This window comes from Scyliorhinus canicula, chromosome 5 (genome assembly GCF_902713615.1).
Source record: "Scyliorhinus canicula chromosome 5, sScyCan1.1, whole genome shotgun sequence".
NCBI classification, from domain to species: Eukaryota; Metazoa; Chordata; class Chondrichthyes; order Carcharhiniformes; family Scyliorhinidae; genus Scyliorhinus; species Scyliorhinus canicula.
Window position 1 is genome coordinate 170835224 of NC_052150.1, and position 22561 is coordinate 170857784.

Consider the following 22561-nt stretch of genomic DNA (forward strand, 5'->3'; position numbering starts at 1 on the left):
TCAATGTCAGTTTTATTACAATAAAATATGCTATTAGTTAACCATAGATTAGGCAGATCATTATTTGAATGGGTGTAAATTTAGAGAGGTGGATACTCAGCGAGACCTTGGTGTCCTCGTGCATCAGTCACTGAAAGTAAACGCGCAGGTACAGCAGGCAGTAAAGAAGGCAAATGATACGTTAGTCTCCATAGCGAGAGGATTTGAGTATAGGAATAGAGATGTTTTACTGAAATTGTATAGGGCATTTGTGAAGCCACACCTGGAGTATTGGGTGTTGTTTTGGTATCTTATCTGAGGAAGGATGTTCTTGCTATGGAAACAGTGCAGCGAAGGTTTACCAGGCAGATCACTGGGATGGCAGAACTGTCATATGAGGAAAGACAGTCGGTTCGGATTATATTCATTGGAGTTTAGAAGAGTGAGAGGGGATCTCATAGAAATGTATAAAATTGTAACAGGATTAGACAGGGTAGATTCAGAAAGAATGTTCCCGATGGTGGGGGAATCCAGAACTTGAGTCATAGCTTGAGGATAAGGGGTAAACCTTTTAGGACACAGATGAGGAGAAATTTCTTCACCCAGAGAGTGGTAAATTTGTGGAATCCGCGACCACGGACAGTAGTTGAGGCCAAAACATTGTGACATTTCAAGAAGGAAATTTCTTGGGGCTAAAGGGATCAAGGGATATGGGGGGAAGACGGGTTCAGTGTGGTGAACTTGATGATCAGCCACGATCGTAATGAATGGCAAAGCATGTTCGAGGGGCCGAATGGCCTCAACCTGCTTCCCGTTTCTATGTTTCTAAATTTCAATGATTCAACAATCAGCTCAGCAAAGCACTCTGCACCCTATTCATTTTCAATATCTGTCAAAAAGTCTTTCTGGAAATCATTTGAACAGCAAAATCTTTCACTTTGTATCCTCTGGCTCAAAGTAAGGTGAATGGCAGTCCATCTGTCATTTGTAAAATTTAACCTTTGTAATTTAGAGTCAAGAACCGTCCTTCCAGATAAAGAGCCACACACAGTGGTATCCAAAACGTGGATATCTAGTTCAGGTAAATTATACTCATTGTGAATTTTCTCACAGTGCCGAGGCCCTGGGTTCGATCCCAACCCCAGGTCGCTGTCCATGTGGAGTTTGCACATTCTACCCGTGTCTGAGTGATCTCACCCCTACAACCCAAATCAGTGCAGGGTACGTGGGTTGGGCCATGCTGAATTGCCCCTTAATTAGAAAAAAAGGAATCGGGCACTTTAAATTTAAAATAAAAGTAATTTTCTGACTAACTCTACCACAACTTTAAAGTGGAATGCAGTTCATTTTATTTCTTAAACAACAGCCTGGGTTCTGCTGCTTGTATTCTATAATATGCCCCCATAGCACAAACCACCCACAAATACAGCGTGACTGCAGCAAGCATCGAGGATCAGTAATTTGCTTCCTTTATAAAATGGAGCTGTTTTAATTTAGTTTTGAGAGACATTCCAGTGATGGTTTTCAAGGTTGCAGCTTTTGAATTAAAGTCCATACGATCACAATCAATAGTTACCAACCAGGAGACGGGAATTCAGGTTAACTTAAAATGCACTGTACAGTATTCTCCAATTGGTATTTTAAAACACAGAGAGAATCATTTTTAACTTTTCAGGTTGATGACCTTTCATTTGTTGCTCATTCTGGGTGAGTGTGCTTTACACTCAATTTGGCTCTGTTTCGTTCCTTAGCTCTAGAGTCGCCAGGTATCGTTAAGATACCGCCACAAGTTTCAAGTTCAAGTTCAGACCAATAACTCAATACACCAGTTAGTAAGTTCAAACAAGACACATTTATTATAATACAGTTATCTACTAATTATGCATATAAAACTACAAGACTAGACTAATCCTACACTAACAGGCCAATACTTATCTGGAATAAGGGAACTGCCGGATCAGGGAACAACGGCCTCTTGCTTTGTCCTGGATCCGCAGGTTTCCAGTCGGTGTGGACTAAAGGGGTCAGGAGTGTCTACTCTCGTAGCGTCATTGTATGACACTTACTTGATGGCGACTGCTGACCAGGCCTCTCCTCGAGGTTCTTCGAGAGCTGCTAACATGTTCTGCTGGGAGGGCCGGCTAAGAGAGAGAGCTGGGGTCGGGGTCTCTGTCTTATACCTCTCCCAGGGTCTCGCGCCCACCTGGGCGGACCCTCTATACACTCGCAATCGATTGGGTCTCTTCCCAAACGATTGATTTGAATTTCCCCAATAACGGGGCTGTTCTTCGATCACTGGGTGGTTCTTGGGGCTTATTGTTTTGGACTTCTCTTGGCGCCGAGAAGTCTGGCCTTCTATTCACTGTAGCGATTTGAGTTAACTTGTTTCCATTGTACCTGGGAATCACCGGGTATCGCCTCATTAGTATGCTAACTTGTTTTTTTCACAGTGCTGTCTGGTTTCTGCAGCAGTCAGAATACACAAGCGCTTTTGCAAGCTGCTTGCTTTTGCAACATGTCCATTTTCCCTGCATTCTTTGTAATCTTCCATTTTGTGTTGGGCAGTGGCCACCCCAGGTGGCTACACATTCGAAACTTCAGTTGACCTTCTAAGCTCTCCTTAGCACTGGCAACAGAGGATCTGCCCAGAGAGCGCTCTGACTCCAAGGATAACAAGATTTTTCTCATTCTATACACCACCTAAACCTGCACTTTGAAAGTTGCAGCAGAGAACCTGATGTTTGATCTATAGGTCTTCATACCATTTTACTTGTTACAAGTGTTGCCACGTGTAGGAGATGGCCCCTTTAAGGGGCAAATATCGGAAAGTCATGTGACCCTATCTCCCAATGAGAATCGAGCACGAGGATTTTGATGCTGAGCGAGGGCTTTTACAGCCAGAGTAGATCATGGATTTAGTAGCAATAACATCATGAAAACCCTGTGTCAATGGTAAATAAACCATCATATTTTGTAATGCGTACTGACTGGTGGTTGCCAATTCTTCCTTTACGCCGCCTCCTGCCAGCGGTCACAGTTCATTTCTCTTTCAGAGGTGCTGGCTATCTTTAAGTCAGCATGAGTAATGTTGGCCGCATGCCTGACCTGTTATAATGGGTTCCAGGGACACTTTAAAAATGGTCTCTGCACCCACGTGGGCAGGCCCGTGAACAGTAAGCCTGCTCACTTACCCATCCACGTACAAGCGCAACCGAATTTCTGAGCTGCACCATCTAAACTGAATTGTCAACACAAGGAAAACATCATGGGCTGGAGTCTCCGCAGCCCCACTCCAAAATCACAGTGTGGGTGCAGAGAATCCATTTTCACGCCGAAACCGGGTCCGGCGCCGATCCGGCGATTTTCCGGGACCCAAGAATCGGTGTGTTCGTGGAATACTCCGCACGGCTGGGGTCCATTGCCAGAGGCCCGTCCAATGATCCTCCGCTCCGAACTGGCCAAGTTCTAACCACCTATCGCTGTTCGGAAAGCTCAGGAAGACTCAGTCTGCAGCCGCTCTGGTGGGAGGGGCGGGGGGGGGGGGGGGGGATCGGGCGGGGCCTTATGGGCGGCTGGGGGACAGATCGGGCTGGTCGCATCTTTGGGCGCGCGGCCAATCGAGGAGGGCCTACATTCTGCAGCTGCCTTCGCAGTCCAAGTACGCCATGCCGCTCGGCGCAGCCGCTGGAGGCTGCTACCGTGCGCTTGCGCGGACTCAAAACCGGAAGTGCAGGGCCCCATATCCGCAGCTAAAGCTGCGTAAACTACTCTGGGTCACTGCTAGCCCCCTGCAGGTAAGTGAATTATCGGAAACTCGGGAGTGAAATGCCAGCGTTTTTACACCGGCTTGGGGACATAGTCCCGTTTTGAGAGAGTCCAGTCCCATTACCCTCATTTGCTGAGCTGCCTTTGGTTCTAAATAATGACAAATTATGTCCCAAAGCTTTTGAAATGTGTCAGAGCAAAAACCCTGGATTCATTTCTATATCCGTGCCTGCTACCGATGTGCAGCATAATGATCCAAGCACCAGCTTTGAATTTCCGACATGTGCTGCGTGCAAGGGAGGGCTCTGAGAAAGCTTATCCTCTGTCTCAGCTTCATATCAATACATTTTATTTCCAAACTTTATAAATTTAGAAGCCTGTACTGTTGCATGTTAGAATCCGTTTGTTATAACTCACAAACTAGCTTTTCTTTTGCGACCAATAATTTCCATTTTCATATTGATTTTAAAAGCTGACTTACTGGGGAGCCACCAATTGGATGCACTGACTCCATGCCCAGTTCTCTAATCTGTGCTTCTGTCAAATTAAATTCTACCAGGAGCAGGTGCTTACAAGGTGGGAGCCCATTTGAAATGCTGGCTTTCCCTAAAATAAGGAAAGAAACAATGCAACAATGCAGAGCAATTCTAATATATTTTGTTGGAGACTGCCCATTGATAACTGTCAGCCTAACGCAGGAAGAAAATGAGTAAGTGTTCAGATTCTCAACTTCCAAGTTCAAAGTTCCCATAAAATGTGACTGGCATCTGGAGCGAAGTTTCAGAAGGGTTTATTTGTACAGTAAGCAGTACAGAAGTGAGATTAACTGTGCTTGAAGCAATGACCCATACATGAAAAATGTGAAGATGCATTCTGCTCTCTGTCAACACAGTAATATTTCAGAAATATTTCTCTCTTCCAGGTATTCAGTGTCGGTGAGCATGGAATGCCCCTATTGATGTGGTCAGTGACTGGGAGCAAGGCGGATAACTGGATTTATGCCAATGTGATTGTTTCCAACAACTATCCATTTAAAGTAGTGTTTGGAGCTGAAGTGGGTGGCGATGACCTCACAGATATTGCAATTGATGACATCTCTTTTAGCCTGGAATGTGTTACTGGAGGTACTGTACCATGAAACCCACTCTTCAGTGTACATTAATGGCTGTCAGCAGTAAGACGAGGAATTTGCTGTCATGAGGCACTCACCCCTTTATCATCTATTAACCTTTTTTCATGAGCAGCCAAAGGCTCTGTCTTCATTCTAACCTTCAATTAGACTCTACTCATATGGATGAGTTTTTAAATTAACCTTTAGGCTGCCAGCAGATCCAAGGATTCCTGTCTCCCTGCACTGACTAGTTGAGGAAAAATCATCTCCAGCTAACAATTGATAATAGAAAGGAAAGCACTTGAAGTATTTTAATTTTCATATTAATGTTTCCAGTCTGCAACAGTAATGTAAGAGTGTAAACAAAACATTTTAGACATTTTTCTCTCATAATTCTCTCAAGGATCCAGCGACACTTGTCCAGATCTGTTTCCACAGCCACTACATACTCTTTCAAGCTTGTCAAATGGCCTGTCCTACCAATGTTGGTTGCATGTCCAATTTGTGAAATCGTCAGCTACTGTGACAGCTTGTCGGTCCATAAGATTATGTGCAGGCAGATTTTGCATCAATCCTGTTTTTTTTTTAAAAAAGGCTTATTTATTATTTTCAGGCTTGCAAAAGTTGCTGAATGTGCTGTTGGCAATAAATCTGGCTCGAGCACAAGCAGGCATTGTTGAGATTCAGGTTCTGCTGTGGTCACTGTGATAAGCAGCTTTAGACATTATTTACGCAAGATACCGATTGCTTACGAATACATGCTGCATTTTCCCCTCCACAAAAAATTAACTCCTTTCCTCCCAGTGTCCTCTAAAGATCCCAGGCTTTGCTCACCCCACTTCTTCCTTGGTTCTCAGTGTGAAAGAGCACAGGAGGATCCAATTGGCACTGTGTCAGTAGTCTTTTCTGTGATCATTTTGGCCTGTATAAGTAACATTTCTGAAAGCACAGGGCAGCAACTGTAGCTGGTACTGTTGATGGTCTGTGAAGGTTAGTCACAGGTTCAGGTTGGGTCCAGGTTGGGTCCTTATCTTCTGCACTAATGAGCTGTCCCACCATTGCTAACTCTCAGTAAGGGAGCACTTAACAGAGCATATTCACAACTAAGCCAGGGAAGTTCATAACCCTTGGAGCAAACAGATTAAGCATGTACACAACTAGTCCGTGAAATTAAATCAAATCAATTCCTGCACTGTGAATTGAGCCTTGCGGCCTTTGGATGGACAACTGAAAAGTAATACACTCTGAAGCATGTAGGTGTTAGCGGCATGGCGATAAGGTGGCTGAGAGGGGTACAGCGTAGGCACCCTGAGGTGGCAAGGTCCTCACAATTAGTGGTCAGCCTGCCACGTTTTGTGAACTCAGAAACGCGGTTGGCACGCACGAGCGCACATGAGCTCTGAGGAGGGCGTCGTGGCTTGGAATCCCTGCCACAGTACAGAGAGTACATAGAGTATACATCTCTGTCGACATCTCTCATTCTAAACTAGGCCTTCACCTTTCGTGAAAGCAGCTGCTAGTCCACATCAGCCTCAATCTTACACAGGCAAGAATTAGCAATGCAGGACCCTGTGAAGCATGTGAATCATCACTGATGTTGAGAATGATTTGTGAATGGGCACACATTGTAGTGTGATGGAAGAAGAGCACATAAGTGAGAAGTGCTAGATAGCGACATCTGTGATAAATGGAGGGAGAGGCCACAGTGGCAAACCTGCTTGATAACAACACAGCTCATCATTAAGAGCGGGCATGCATAAAAATAGCTGTGAAATCTGCACATCCCTGGACACTATGGCGCAATTTAGCATGGCCAATCTACCGAACCTGCACATCTTTGGACTGTGGGAGGAAACCGGAGCACCCGGAGGAAACCCATGTAGACATGGGGAGAATGTGCAAATTCCACACAGTCACCCATGCTCGGAATCGAACCCAGGTCACTGGTACAGTGAGGCAGCAGTGCTAACCACTGTGTCGCCATCTTGGTGCTTCCACAACATCACAGTGGAGGTGGATGAAGCCTGCTGAATGCTACAGCCTGTTGTCTGTGATGACTTTGACAGGCATCTTCTGGAGGACCAAGAACAGGAGGCCCCCTGCCTGCTTTGGGTGGCCTGCCATGGGGTAAGTGCATTCTCGTTCGCCTGTGGAACTGGGACTGATGGGGGCTGTGGAACTGGAACTGAAGAGGGGATTGGGATTGGATGGACACTGCCGGGGTCACCTGTGTGGATACCCACGTGGTATGTACCTGCTGATCCTCCTCCCTATGGATGCCTGAGAGCCTCTGGCTGATTACCTGAGGAGAACGGGAAGCTTGAGTGAGATGGAGGTGGCCCATCCCCCTCTTGTGCAGGGGTACTGATGGATGCCACCATGGGCTACAGTGAGGGAACACTGCTCCTGCAGCAATGCAGAACTGACTTCCGGTGGCGGCTATTTGGTGAGCATAGGTGGTGGCTCCTGCCAGGGCCGTCTGTTTTTGGCCATTTTGCCCGGATTATGGACGATGTTTTGAAGGAAATTGGTGTAGTTTGATGGAATAAGATCCCCTTGTACGAGTAATGTCCGGTAAATGTAACACAAGGCAGAAGTAGAGCAAGGGACCATCACCAGACTCAGGACTTCCTCGTGCCTCAGCAGGGGGACCATGGCAGAGTCTTCTCCGGTGTCGTTGGCCCCTCAGCGGTCGACTGAGATGTTGGTTAGTTTCTTGACCGATGAATTTATGAAGCAGTGGCAGGCGGTCGCTGAGGATCTGGAGAAGGCAACGACCCCATGGGCAGCCACAGACAAGAGGGACCGGCAGGTAGATGTACAAGGGATGAGGATACAAAAGGTGGAGGTGGCGCTCTCTGACCATAGTGATTGGATTATCTCCCTGGAGGCAGAGAGGCATTGCTGACAGAGGGCCAGAGAGTGCTAAGGACCAAGGATGCCGATCTGGAGAATCGTTCCAGGCAGCAAAACTTAAGAATTGTTGGGCTGTCGGAGAGCCTGGAGAACCCAAACTCCATGGACTATCTGTTCAGGATTTTCGGAAAGTTGATGGGGGAGGGGGTCTTTCCGACCTCTTCTATGTTGGACCGGGCTCATTGGTCCTGAGGCAGAAGCCCACATCTGGGGAGCCACCATGGGTGATCACAGTCAGGTTTCATTGGTACCTGGATAAGGAGCGAGTCTTGGCGTGGGCCAAGGACCATCGCGACTGTAGATGGGAGGGCCATGCCATCAGATATACCAAGGTGTGGGGCAGAACTGACAAGAAGGCGTGCAGCGTTTAAGAAGGCTAAGCAACATGAGGCTTGGAGTGGTGTAACCTGTTCATTTTCAGGTGACTTTCAATAACAGAGACAAGTGGGGGGATTTTCAATTCCTGAGACTAAGGACAGGATTTTCCGCTTGCCGATGCCGAAATCACATTCGGGCAGAGAATCCCTTTTAATGCCGAAATTGGGGGAGTCGCCTGTTTTTGGATGCTCCCCCCCCCCCCCCCCCCCCCCCACCAAAACTGCATCGTTGAAGAGTATGCCGCACGCCGTTGGGACAGTCAGTCTCAGCACAATACCTGATGGCCCACCTCAGATGCCCCCCACCACTGATGGGCCAACTTCCTAACGGCATAGATCACTTGTGGTCTGAGGTTATCTCAACCATCGATTGTGCTCCACATGCTACCCGTCTGGGGGAATTGCTCACGGTGCTGAATGCCTCTGTTGCCTACGCCCTGGCATGGCGAATGACGATAGCTGGCAGCCTCATTTCTGGGCCGGAGTACAGAGTCCAGGAGTATCTCCAGCTCAGTGTCTATGAAATAGGTGTCGCTTTCCTCGCTGCCATCTTGTTAACTGGTATGGTGTGTGTGGGGAGTGCAGTGTGTTTATGCAGCTGCAACTTGTCAGGCTCCTGAGTTCAATCTTGGACCTGGTGAGCTCGGCACCATTTCTCATTCGAATCGATTGTATTTCACATGCAGTGTCCATGCCCCTGGACAGTTCCCCCGCCCTAGTCGGTGATCCTGGAGGTAATCAGAGTGGCCCATGCGCGTTGTCCCTGGCGCACAGGTCATGTGGCCTCTTGTGCTTGCCTGGGCCCCTGTGCCTGCCTGGGCCCCATGTCCTGGCGACCCTCCCCCGCATCCTCCTCGTCAGATGAGGCACAACGCCCCTCTGCAGCGCGATTCTGTGGAACAGGTCAGGAATTGTCGAGTGTGCCAGGATGAAGGCATCGTGCATGTTGTCCGGGTATCTGGCGCAGGCATGCATGATGTGCAGCTGATGGTCACATATCAGCTGCATGTTCATCGAGTGGAATCCATTTCACTTTGTGTAGACCAGTCTGTCATCTGCAGGTTTTTTGTAGGGGGCATGCATCCTGTCGCTCACCACCTGGACCAGGGGCATCCCGTCAATGGCGGTGAACCCTGCTGCCCGGGTATCCGGGTGGACCTGGTCCACATTGAAATGGATGTATTGCGGCGACTGGGTATATAGGGCCACCATGATGGAAGTGCCTGTGCACTGAGGTCTGTGAGGTCCCGGATAGGTCCCCACTCGACACCTGGAAGGACCCCGTCGTGTAAAGGTTCAGGGTGACCGTCACTTTGATGGTCACCGGGAGCAGGTGTCCTTCCCCATACCCGCAGGTGCCAGGCATGCCACCATCTGTCAGATATTTCACTCTGTCACCCTGTTCAGCCAAAGTCTTCGACGGCATGCCCAGTCCTAAAGGTTCTCAAATGCCAGTATGCACAAGGCCTCATTCTGCGCCTCATTGGCACCTCCTACTCTTCGGCCTGTTGGGCGGCTGGCCCTCCATCCTGGATGGCTGCATTCTGTTCCACTAGAGCAGACTCCGCTGCTGCAGCTTCCTCCTCCTCAAGCAGCTCCAGCTCCTACAGGAAGGCCACCATTGCTGGTTGACTTCCAATATCAATTGTCTGCAGGGGGTGAAAAGCCGACATGTTAGCATGGTGCGTACCCCATGCCCAACCAGGGCACCGCACGCCTCCCCCATCTCCGCACCCCTGGCCCCATTGTTGGCCCTGGTACCTGTCCTGCTGCCAGGGGTACCGTCAGCTAGCACTGCCCTCGCCAGTTATATGCTCTGCGCCCCCCCCCCCCAACCTGACACCTCCGTCGATGCTACAGTGGCCATTGCTCTTGAGTGGGCTGCCTGATGCCCTGCCAGTGGGTGGCAGCCGGGTTGGGGGGGTGAGGGCACCCATACAGTCGGTGTCACTGCAGAACCAGGGGCCAAGGTGTGTGGTCAGTGGGGTGCGCAGCAAGATAGCTGCTTTGTAGGCCGCGGCTATGGTGGTCCATTATTGGACAGTGCCCCAGTCTCGCGGAGGTCACCCGGCCACACGGCCCATTCCTTGATCATTCCCCCTCCCCGACCTTGGCAGACCCTGCCCCCCGACCCCCCCCACCTCAGCCAGCCCAGCCAGTGTCCCACCTGGCAGCCCGCAGTTGCGCCTCTCTGTATCCTACCTCTCTCTCCCCCATCAGCCACAACGCCGGTTTCACGATTATTGAAAGTATAAATGAACCGCGTCATCGGGAACTCGGACCATTGAAGGCATAGAATCACGGAGGCCCCAGAGAATACTGGGTCGGGCCCATTAATGACATGAAAACGGTATTTACTGTACGTGCCTTCTGGTCTGCATTGACGCTGCCGTCAAGGTGACGGAGAATTGCAATTTGGCGTCAAATGGCCGCTTGCCGTGATTTCGGCGTCGGAACCTATTCTCCGCCAAATCGCGTTTCACGATTTCAGCGTCAGCCAACAGAGAATCCTGCCTTCTAAAGTTTGATGCGCCGGAGGATGCAAATGGGTTTGTCAAGAAGCATGGACTGGGGGAGGACTAAGGTTTTTTAAGGACTATGGAGTTTGTTGTTTGGTCACTGTTAGGTTCTTCTGTATTTTTATTTTTTGCCGTATTTTTGTAATACGGGGAAGGGCTTGGAGTTGTGTCTGGGCAGGTTGGTGCGTGTTTTTCCTGGGCAAAGTTGGGGTTTGTATATTGCACTATTGGGAGGTTTTTTTTCGATGGGGGTATTGGTTTTCCCATTTGGTTCTATATTAAAGTTTGGTTTGGGTGGGGGGGCGGGGGCGTGGGTGCAGAGGCTGCTGATCGTCGATGTACTGTTTAGTTGACATTGATTTACTGATTTCCTGTGCAATGGTCACTCTGTTAGCAGTACAGCTAATTAAGGATAGATGTCTGTAGCTTGTTACCATGGAGGTGGGATTAATGTAATTAGCTTTTGTTTTATTCGTTCATGGGACAGCATTTATTACCCATCTCTAATTACCCTTGAGGATTCCCGGAAGGCCATCTTGGGTTAGCTCAGAGCTGCCATAGATTGGGGCACTGCTGGATTGCCTCACAGCCAATGGTTGATGCTGGGTCCAGTGGGCATGGGAGGGGGAGGGGTGAGAGTGTGGTCAGAGGCCTCTGGACCAGTTGATAACTTGGAATGTGAGTGGGGTAAATGGCCAAGTAAAAAGGTCCCAGGTGTTTGCATACCAGAGACGTTTGAAGGCTGATGTGGTTTGGAAGCATGGATTATACAAGGTTGTGGAGGGGAAGGGTGGGGCAGGTATATCACTCAGGTTTTGATTGTCAGCCGCAAGAGGCTGCTGAGGTGTTTGAGGCCTTCAACCGTGGGTTATGTGAGTCAAAGGCCCTGGAGGAGGGTTCATCAATGAGGCAATTTTGGATGGGTTGTCCTTGCCGGAGGTGGTGCAGGGGGGAAGGCAGGAGTTGGAGATGCCAATAGGGTCTCCCACTCAGACCCACCCGGTCCGAATGGGTTCCCCATTCAATTTTACAAACCGTTTGCTGATCAGTTAGTCCCACTTCTGCTGGATATATTTAATGATTTTGCGGTGGGTGTTGCAAGTCACGCTGGCACAGGCATCAACTTTTTTGATCCTGAAGAAGGACAGGAATCCAATGGAATGTGGGTCGTATCAACCTATTTCATTATTAAGCGCTGACGCTAAGTTGTTTGCTAAGGCTTTGGCAATGCGTTTGGAGCCCTGCCTACTTGGGGTGATTTCAGGTGCTCAATTTGTTTGATACAAAGAGCTTTTTTCATTTCCCCTGGTACCATCGCCTTTACTTATAGGCAGGGTCCTGTCCTTGGCCGAGTTAGGGGAGGTTAAAATATTGGATGTCTCTGGGCAGATGTCGCCGATGGAACAGACATCGTTTTACGATGTAAACGTCGTTCACGCTGTAAACATTACGATGTTTAGCTCACCAGGCTAAATCGCTGGCTTTTAAAGAAGACCAAGCAGGCCAGCAGCACGGTTCGATTCCCGTACCAGCCTCCCTGGACAGGCGCCGGAATGTGGCGACTAGGGGCTTTTCACAGTAACTTAATTGCAGCCTCCTCGTGACAAAAAGCGATTTTCATTTTTTTCATTTTTCATTAAAGAGGAGGTGGGAGGGTGAGCTGGGCTTAGTCGTTGAGAGGAGTGTGTGGAGTGAGGCTCTTCACAGGGTCAACTTCACCTCCTCATGTGTGAGGCAAAGCCTGATCCAGTTCAAGGTGGTGCACAGGGCATACCTGACAAGGGCACGTATGAGTGGGTTCTTCTCAGTGGGGGGAGAAGAGGTGTGAGTGGTGCTTTCGGGAGTCGGTGAATCACACGTACATGTTTTGGTCTTGCTCCAAGCTTGTTAGTTTCTGGGTCTCCTTTTTTGACACAATGTCAGGGATTTTGAACGTTCAGCTGGAGCCATGCCCGTTGGTGGCCATGTTTGGAGTATTGGACACCTTCACCTCGCTAATAGCCCGGAGGTGAGTTCTGCTTGTGTGGAGATCCCCAGTGTCGCCTAATGCCTCAGCATGTTTGGGAGACCTGATTGAATTTTCGCACCTTGAGAATGACCAGTATACCATGAGGGGGTCAGAGAATGGGTTCTACTTGAGGTTGCAGCCCTTCATTCCCTACTTCAGGGAACTGATTACTGTCAGCTGTTAGGGGGGTGAACGTTGTCTTTTTATTTTGGTTAAGGTTTTGTTTCCTTTATGGGGGGTGGTGAGAGGAGAGGTGGATTGGGGGAGATGGGGTGGTTGCATTTCTGGTATGATACATGGTTGGGATTTTCTGTAGTGTTGCTGTTTTTGTTATCATTTAAATCTTATTTGAATAAAAATATTTTGTAAAAAAGCAACGCAGAACTGAAGTCCTAGACTAAGGTCTCCACGTCAGCCACCAACCTGCCAGTGTAAACTTCGGTGTATGCGCAAACAGGCGCTGTCACCTTGGACTGAACGCGGACGGACCCTTCCATCACTCGCTGCAATCTGAGGAGTGCTCTTGGCTTCCTGATATTCACTTGACTGTTGCTGCAGCTCCAGCAACTAATTTTTGAGTCCTCAGGCTCATCAGCACGGTTCGATTCCCGTACCAGCCTCCCCGAACAGGCGCCAGAATGTGGCGACTAGGGGCTTTTCACAGTAACTTCATTGAAGCCTATTCGTGACAATAAGCGATTTTCATTTTTCATTTCATTTCATCATCTGACTTGGACTCAGCAGGATTGTGAGCTTCTGAGGTCCTCCGAGTACCAGTGATATCTGATGTCCCTGCCTCCGCCTGCTTTGGATCAGATTATGTGCTGTGCTCACCAGAGTGTGACCCCAAACGTGCTGTAGATCTAGGTCCCAGCGCTTGTGAAGGGTGTGGGTGAGTACTGTCATCGGAGGTGTTCTCGGACTTGGAGCTAAGGGGCAGGCTTGTGGGTCTCCTAATGCACTTTGCAGATGTGCCTGTGAGTGAGAGTAGAGAAAATTAGTGCATGGCAGAGGAATTGAAAAGAGGACAAAGGGCACTCAGTATCTTTGTCTGTGGGACAAGCTGATGCCGAATCCTCATTTGGGTGTGCATCATCCACTACCCTCTCATCACAGGCACAGTCAGCGCAATGGGCCGTCCTCAAAGAAGTGAAGATCTTGATGCTGGGCATTCCTCTCCTGGTTTAGGACCTCTCCCTGTTGTGTGCAAGCTTGTCCGGCATAAAGACAGATGATGAGAATGTGAGCAGGATGCATGCCAAGGTAGATTATACAGAAGTTTGGCGTGCATTGTGTTGTGAGTGGAGCCATGGACAAGATGAGGACATGAAATTGAGAGGATATGAGGCTAATGGAGATATGAAGATCTGTGTGAGAGTGAGCGGTGATGTCCCTTCAGGTGGCAGTGTGTGAAATCAATATGAATGTGTGTTGGGCTTGCGAGTGTGTCAGGTAAACATAGAACATAGAACAGTACAGCACAGAACAGGCCCTTCGGCCCTCGATGTTGTGCCGAACAATGATCACCCCACTTAAACCCACGTAACCCGTATACCCGTAACCCAACAATCCCCCCATTAACCTTACACTACGGGCAATTTAGCATGGCCAATCCACCTAACCCGCACATCTTTGGACTGTGGGAGGAAACCGGAGCACCCGGAGGAAACCCACGCGCACACGGGGAGGACGTGCAGACTCCACACAGACAGTGACCCAGCCGAGAATCGAACCTGGGACCCTGGAGCTGTGAAGCATTGATGCTAACCACCATGCTACCGTGAGATTAAGGACATGATGGACTTACCTTGGTCAGGGCACAGATGAGATAATTCATCCTCTGTCTGCACAGGACGGTGGACCTCTTATGTGATGAGTTGTCACTCACCGCTGCTGCCACCACCTCCAAAGCTGTAGTGGTGACATTGATTGACCTGCAGCCAGAGCTGGGGTTGAGGATAATGTGGTGGACCTTAACCACATCCAGTCGGTGGTTCTGAGAGTCCTTGCAGAACTTGGGGACAGCAGTCTTCTTTGGTTTAGAGGCCCATCTGTTTGCTGTATATCAGTTCTGGTGTGCACTCGGGGTGAGGCACCGATGCGTTCGTGGCATAGCGGATGAATCAGAGCTGCCGGCCAGCATTCTGGCATCTCTCCCTTGGATGAATATTTACTGAGCTCTGCAGCAGATGGTACGGTGTGAAAACCCAGCATTTTATCAAACTCACTACAGCAACCCCAGGTGGAATGTTCTGCCCGTCCCCTTCACAGCATGTTTTGCCATGGCGGAAATGGCCTGCCTTTGGCTAATGGCGGGATCTTCCAGTCTCGCTGCTATCAATGGTCTTTCCTGTTGTTCACACTCTTCGCTGACTGGGAAGCAACAAGGGGGAGTCACCATCAACAGGACCGGAAGATCCTGCTGTTGGGAGCAGTTGTAAAATTTTGACATTAGTGTACAAATTGTAACATTCTGCCTAATGTATCAATCTCTCTTGAAGATTCCTGATAGCAGCAATTAAATTATTCAAATACACAGATTATTTTACTGCTTATTTAAATCATTTCTGCAGGGTCTGAGAGTATATGAATGTGTTACTGTTGCAGCAAATATTAAAATTCCCAAATTAACTCTTATCCTGGCTCTATCTACTCTCTTTTCCAACCAAAATATATAGGTATTCAGATTTGGTCTATGGTTCGGCTGTTCATATATGTTATTGGAAAACTAGATTTGCACAAGGAGAATGGATAGTAGTCTCTCTTTTTCCTCTCTCTCTCTTTCGTATTCAAGCTGCTTTAATTCTTTCTCATGTTCCATTTGTTTAATTTGTAACTGAAGTTTTGCCATTTCCAATGAGTCAAACTGTATCTCAGGCAATTTTAAATGCTTAACCACCGCCATAAGGACCTCATCTTTTCACATCTTGTCAGATAATGTTAACTGCAATGTTTTTGACAAATCTAACAGTCTGCTTTTATTCTCTGTCCGTAAGGTATTGCGTGTGACCGTCTCCATCCCCAAAAACTGATAGAGCCATTGTCCACAACACACTCCCTACTTAAACTAAAATACCACACCTGAAAAGCACCCACAATATGCTCACCCCTCACTGTCTTTAAGTTCACTAAGCCAATCCAGTAGATAGACTTTTATCCTGGACGCGTGACCAATTTGTTATGGGCCAGGGTTTAGAGAACCTCAAAGTGTATCATGGAGTTCACCTGACCCACAACTTTTAATAAATTGTGGTATGGGGAGCACATGGCCCACTCTCCAGGTGTGGTACAGCAGAAGTTAAAAAGTATTTTTTAAAGCAAAACAATGTTTATTCTATGAACTCAAGTTAACCTTTTAAAAACATACAGTGAACATCTTAGCAAACATCAATTCAAATATAACCCCCAAGGAATACAACACTAAGTACTTCTTACTTTCCTTTTGACACCCATAAGACTTAAAACTCCTTTCAACAGAAGCACATCAGGTTAAAGTCACTACTGAGAGCAGTTATTAGTTTTAAATCACCAAAGGAGCGATTTACATTCTTTAGATTACAGAGAGAGACTCTGATACACCTTCTGGCTGTGACTGCAGCTATCCACCTCTGAAAACGAAACTAAAACACATCCTGCAGCAAACAGCCTGAAACAAAAGTAAAAAGCTGACAGACCAGCTCCACCCACTCTCTTACATCACTGCAGTAATATACACCCATTTCTTAAAGGTACTCTTCACTACAGATTCTTATATACACACCCATTTATAAACACCCATTTCTTAAATGTACTCTCACATGACAATAGTTACAACAGTTCTTAAGTAAAAGGAGGAACTGCAACTTACTTGCTAAACCTGCCTCTGTATTCCAATTAAGCAAACCAATATAGTCCAAATAAATAACTCATGAATAAAGTTAACAACCAGGTTTGTATTTGCTTTTCTCTGTGCAGAATCATTGGAGAGAGACTCTTTCAGGTCCAAAGCTGCAACACCTCTGTTCAGATTAAATTCCGAGGAAGGACTAACTTTACAGACATACCTGGCGTCTCCCTTTAATTACATAAAAAGCGTCCCAAAGCATAAGGTATTCTTCTGACTCCTCCCACATGATATCCCATAAGTTGTTTAGCCAGGATGAAACATATATAAACCTTATATATAAGGTCCCTTATAAACTATCTATGCCCCAGTTTCCTTTAAAAATAAACAAACAACATTCCATGGGCAGAACACTTCACCTTTAAAAATCAATAACCTTACATTTATGACCCCTTAATCACAGCTTTAGCAGACATACTCTGTCTGGATGCATTTTAGTCCAGGTTTTAATAAAATTACCACAAAAAGTATAAATATCACAATTTCTTACATTCATCACACTTAAAGCCAGTTTTCAGAAAATATCAACCTAATTGTTTTTTTAAGTTGCCTTTTCCTCCAAAATGACCAGCAGGCTTTGTAATAAAAAATAAATATATAGGTAGAAAAATGAATTCAATCAGCAGATTTTAGGGTTGAGGAAGAAAACTAGCAAGCAGTACCGCAAATATATTGAGCTGGATTCTCCGATTTTGGGGCTATGTCCGGAGGATCCGTGGCGTTTTACATGGAAAAATCGGCGAGGACCCGGCACCAATCCTCTGACTGGTGAAGGGCTAGCAGCTGTGTCACGTGAAAAGCACGGCCTTCCCGATATACACGCCTGGAGAATTGTCGGATCCGTGGCCGCACATGTGCACGGCGACAACCTGCAGCGGTCGCGCCGTATTACATGGCGTCGGCTATGCGCGGACCTGACCTGCCAAATATGGCCCCCTAGACATCTTCTCGCCACCCCCAGGCTACCCCCCACACTAGTTTCCCCAGCCCTCGCCGAAGCCCCGCCGACCAGCAGCATGGCTCCCGCTCATCTGTTGGCGGCACTGGACACAGTCCGCAGCTGCCACGCCGGGTTCCCACCCGCTGAGACCAAACATCAACCACGTGGTCAGGAACTCGGCCCATGGTGCTTGTTCATTGAATTTCACATTCTGAATTCTCCCTCCGTGTACCCGAACAGACGCCAGAATGTGGCGACTAGGGGCTTTTCACAGTAACTTCATTGCAGTGTTCATGCAAGCCTACTTGTGACAATAAATATTATCATACTATGTTATGCTATGGTTCTAATGGTTCCACTGGCATCAAAGCATTCTATCTCAAGGACTTGATGTTGTGCATGGATTGAGATAGGGTTATTTGCCCCAACAAAGAAATCGTTTGAATTTCCTCACAAAACGAGGGCTTTTCTGAAGAGGGGTTGTCATGTTCTCAGGATCTAACCTTGGTTAAAATTTAATATGAACTTTATAATAAGGGCGGGATTCTCCGGCCATGTCCACCTGCTCACCGTAAATTCCCGCCCGAGGTCAATGGACCCGAACATGGTCCACATCCCGCCTGTTGCGATCTTTCGGCAGGCAGGGCGGAAGAATCCAGCCCAAAATTTCTAAACATTAATGTTATTTTGAGGGAGATATGATTTTTTAAAAATTAGTTCATGAGATGTGGGCATCGCTAGCTGGGCCAGCATGTATTGCCCATCCCTGAGGGCATTTAAGAGTCAACCACACATTGCTACTGGGCCTGATCAGGGACTTGTTGCCTCGAGGAACTTAAATCTGGGTTTTACAGCACGAGCTGTGAAAAAAGCTCCTTCTATAGTTAATAATCTAAGATATATATTTAACATAAATGTAAATGTAAAATTATTTTTCAAATCAGAAACATATTGGGGGGGCAACAGTGGTGGATTGAGATCCTAACCATCGTTACTTTAAAATATTTTTATTAATCTTTTTCAATTCATAAAGTACAAAAATAGAAACAACAACAGTAAAACAGTAAAAGGAAACAACAAGCTAAATTACATGATTTCCCCCCCCCACAAAAAAAAGAAGGGCCCCTCCAACAATTAGCATAGCCCCTCCCCCCACATGGTAAGAACAAGCTCCGCCTCCAGCTCCCTGAAGCTAAAAGGCACAGCCCTGCCCCTCTCCCCCCACCCTCAGTAGCTTACAGTGACCAACACTTTCAAATAGACGATAAACGGTTGCCATCTCAGGTAGAAATCTTCAATTGACCCCCCTCACGGTGTATTTGACTTTCTCTAGGTGTAGAAACACCATTGAGTCACTGAGCCAAGCCGAGGCACTGGGTGGAGTTGCTGGCCTCTATCCCAGCAGGATTTACCTCCGATCAATCAGCGAGGTGAAGGCAAGAACATCTGCCCCCGCTCCCATCTGCAGCCCTGACAAGTCCGATAGCCTGAATAAAACAGGATTTCCTAAGGGAACCTAAGGGTTCCAACTCGATGTTCAGAATCACCAAGATGGTGTTGAAAAGGAAGACTAATTTGGGGCAGGACTAAGACATATGCGTGTGGTTAGCTGGCTCCCTCAAACAACGCTCACACCTCTCCTCAACCCCCGCAAAGAAGCGGCTCATTCTACCTCTGGTCAGGTGGGTCCTAAACACTACCTTAAGCTGGATCAAACTCAGCCTCTCATTCACCCTGCAAAGGGCCTCACTCCACACCTCATCCTCCAATATGGGCTCTCGCTCCTCCTCCCTCTTGGCTTTCACCCTTGTTGTATTTTATATTTTCCCCGCGTCTTGACTGTGATAGAGAAATACAAGCATGATTCATTAGGTAAGCAAAACTGAACTTTATTTCCGAATGAGAACTGTCTGCTAGCAGTAAATGGCTGAGACTTTTGAAGTCGGAAGGCAGTCAAATACAAACTGCTGAGTCCGTCCCAAGTCTGCGATATTACAGGAAAAGAAGGCGATTCTTATACATTATAGGATCAAGATAACATGAATACAACTTGGTCAGGAATTTGATTGAAAGTAAAACATAAGTAATAATCGTTACAATGGCGTCACCTTGCTGACCTTTAGGGGAATGGAGTTTCATATCATTATCTTGTCATTGTTTTAAGAAAGGGAAGAATTTGTTTAGGAACAGGAAGAAATAGTTGTTCAGCTTGTTATGTATTAAGACTGCTTCTAAGTTCAAGCCTTATCTAGACTCTCAGAGTCACCCAGTTCTCAGGACATGCTGTCTCTGTGTATTCTGTTTCCTGTATTCTGTATCTGTGTCTTAGGTTAAATTCAATTGTACCAAGAAGACTTGACTAGTTTTCCCATCATGCCATTATTTGCTTCACACAATACCACACCCTTGCACTGAGACTGATCCTCCACCAGAATCCACTCATATATGCCAGATGTACTACCCTCCTCTGACCCGAACAGGTGGTTAGCTCAACTGGGGTCCAGCCTTGATACCAATCCCAGTTTTAAAAGCTGACAGATTTATCATAGAAACACAGAATTTACAGTGCAGAAGGTGGCCATTTTGCCCATCAAGACTGCACCAGCTCTTGGAAAGAGCACCCCACTTAAGTCCACACTTCCAACCTAGCCCCATAAACCCAGTAACCCCACCTAGCCTATTTGGACACTAAGGGCAATTTAGCACAGCCAATCCACCTAACCTGCACATCTTTGGACTGTGGGCGGAGCACCTGAAGAAAAGCCACATACGCACGGAGAATGTGCAGACTTCGCACAGACAGTGACCCAAGCCGTGAATTGAATCTGGGACCCTGGAGCTGTGAAGCAACCGTGCTAACCACTATGCTACCATGCTGCCTCCATATTTTTAAAGTCGAGACAAGCACCAAGTTCAACGAGTACTTTGCCGGTGTAAACGGAAGAGAAGTGTCACCAGTTCACCCAAATTGGACCCTCTGCATGGCCCAGTCTCCTTCTGCATCCAGGTAGACCCCGGGTCCCCACACCATCACAACACCTTCTCTGCATTAGCACGCCAGTTCAGCAGCGCGAGACCTCCCAACTGTCTATCCCGCCCGAATCCTCAGAGATTTGCCCACCTGAATGAAGGTCAATGTTAACCGTTCCACCCCTGTCCCCCAAAAGACGATTTGGGAAGAAAGATCGAAAGACAGTGGAATAGAAACAGAACTCTTGGCAAAATGTTCATCTTGATTGGCTGGACCCAATTCTCCAGACACAACGGAAGGTTGTTCCACCTTTGTAAGTGAGATTTGACTTTATTCACCAGGCTGGTATAATTCAGCTTACAGAGTCGGGCCCAAACTCAAGCCGCCTGGATTCACAGATACCGGAAACTGGATCTGGCCAAGAGAAAGGGAACTACCCCAGATTGGCTCCATTCCCCGGGGTGCTGACCGGAAAATGCTCCAGATTTAATGTGTGTCCAGAAAAGGACTCAAAGCTCTTCAGTATCCTCATTATGTCTCCCATGGTGGGCACCGGGTCCTTCACAAATAACAAAAGATCAGCAATGTACAGGCACACCCTGGGGCTGGATTCTCCAAGCCTCCATGCCAAAATCGTTAAAGCGGAAATTCAGACCTGCACAGGCAGGGCGCCATTGACAAAGGCCTTCCTCTACGATTCTCCGTGCGCAACTGGCTGACCTCCCAACGATATTGGTTCTAACCACCTATTGGCCGTTGCGAATGTCGGCCAGTTGCACACAGAGAATCGCGGGGGGTGAGGCCTTTGTCAATGGCCCACTACCCTCGCCGCATAGTTCATGTGTGCATGATTCTTGAGTGATTCCCCGGAGACCGGGGAATTGTGTGAGCGGCGCCAGTCCAAATTTCCAGTTTGACGCCCACCGCACCGGACTCGATTTCGGCGTGAAGCCTCGGAGGTTCCAGCCCTGGAAGTACAGGGCCCCGTGTCCTCAGCCAGAGCTGTGAAAACCACTGCGGAGCCCTGCCAGCCCCCTGCAGATGGCTTGGGGAGATAGCCCCATTATTGGAGAATCCAGCTCCCTGTGTTCCACTTCATCCCTAGCTATCCCTCTCGACTTGGCAAAGTCCTCTGGGAAATGGGCAATGCCTCAATCGCTAATGCAAACAGGAGGGGAGACAAAGGATACCCTTGCCTCATCCCTTGCACAACTGGACACCCCCCCAAACTCATGGTACTTGTCCGAACGCTGGCCAAAGCGGCCTTGTAGACATGCGACTTAAATCTGGGGCCCAACCCAAACTTCTCCAATGTAGTCTTCATGGCATCAGGTCAAACAAGGGCAAAGAAATCTCCTACTGATTACCACCTAACACATTCCATTAGTTGATAAATCAGTACTCCTCCATCTTAAACACCAATTGGAAGAAGCACTGAGGGTGGCAAAGCCATAGAATGTACTCTGGGTGGGGGCTTTAATTCCCATCACCAAGAGTTGTTCGAGAGCATCACTGCTGATGGAGCAGCTGCTAGACTGGGCCTGCAGCTTGTGGTAAGGGAACCAATGAGAGGGACAAACCTGGTTCACCTCGTCCTAACTGTCGCAGATGACAGGATTGGTAGGAGTGACCACTGCGCAGTTCTTGTGGAAACAAAGCCCCGCATTCACATTGGGAATACTTCCATGGGGCTATGTAAAACTATTACCATGCTAAATGGGATAGATTTTGAAGAGATCCCGCAACTCAAAACTATGTATACATTAAGTGCTGTGGACAAAGGGGATGCTCACTGATGACTGCATACTATTCAGTGCCACTTGTAACTCCTCAGACATTAACATAGGGGGTGGGGAGGATGGTGGCATAGTGGTATTGTCACTGGAATAGTATTCCAGAGAGTCAGGCTATTGATCTGGGGACATGGGTTAAAATCCCAATGCTGGTGGAATTTAAATTTAATTAATGAACCTGAATATCTCTCATGACAACTGTCACCAATTGTCATAAAAACTCAATCAGGCTCATTGATGCCCTTGAGAGAAGGGGGAAGGAAATCCTCTGTCCTTACCAGGCCTGGTTTACATGTGGG

At 47.7% G+C, this 22561-nt stretch overlaps 1 protein-coding gene across 1 annotated transcript in view; it reads left to right on the forward strand.

Moving 5' to 3' along the window:
• malrd1 (MAM and LDL receptor class A domain containing 1) overlaps window positions 1-22561 on the forward strand; it is a 499008-nt gene that overhangs the window by 380282 nt on the left and 96165 nt on the right. Inside the window, exon 32 of the mRNA XM_038796452.1 lies at window positions 4667-4868. Coding sequence (XP_038652380.1) covers window positions 4667-4868 — 202 coding nt within the window. The remainder of the gene's footprint in view (window positions 1-4666; window positions 4869-22561) is intronic.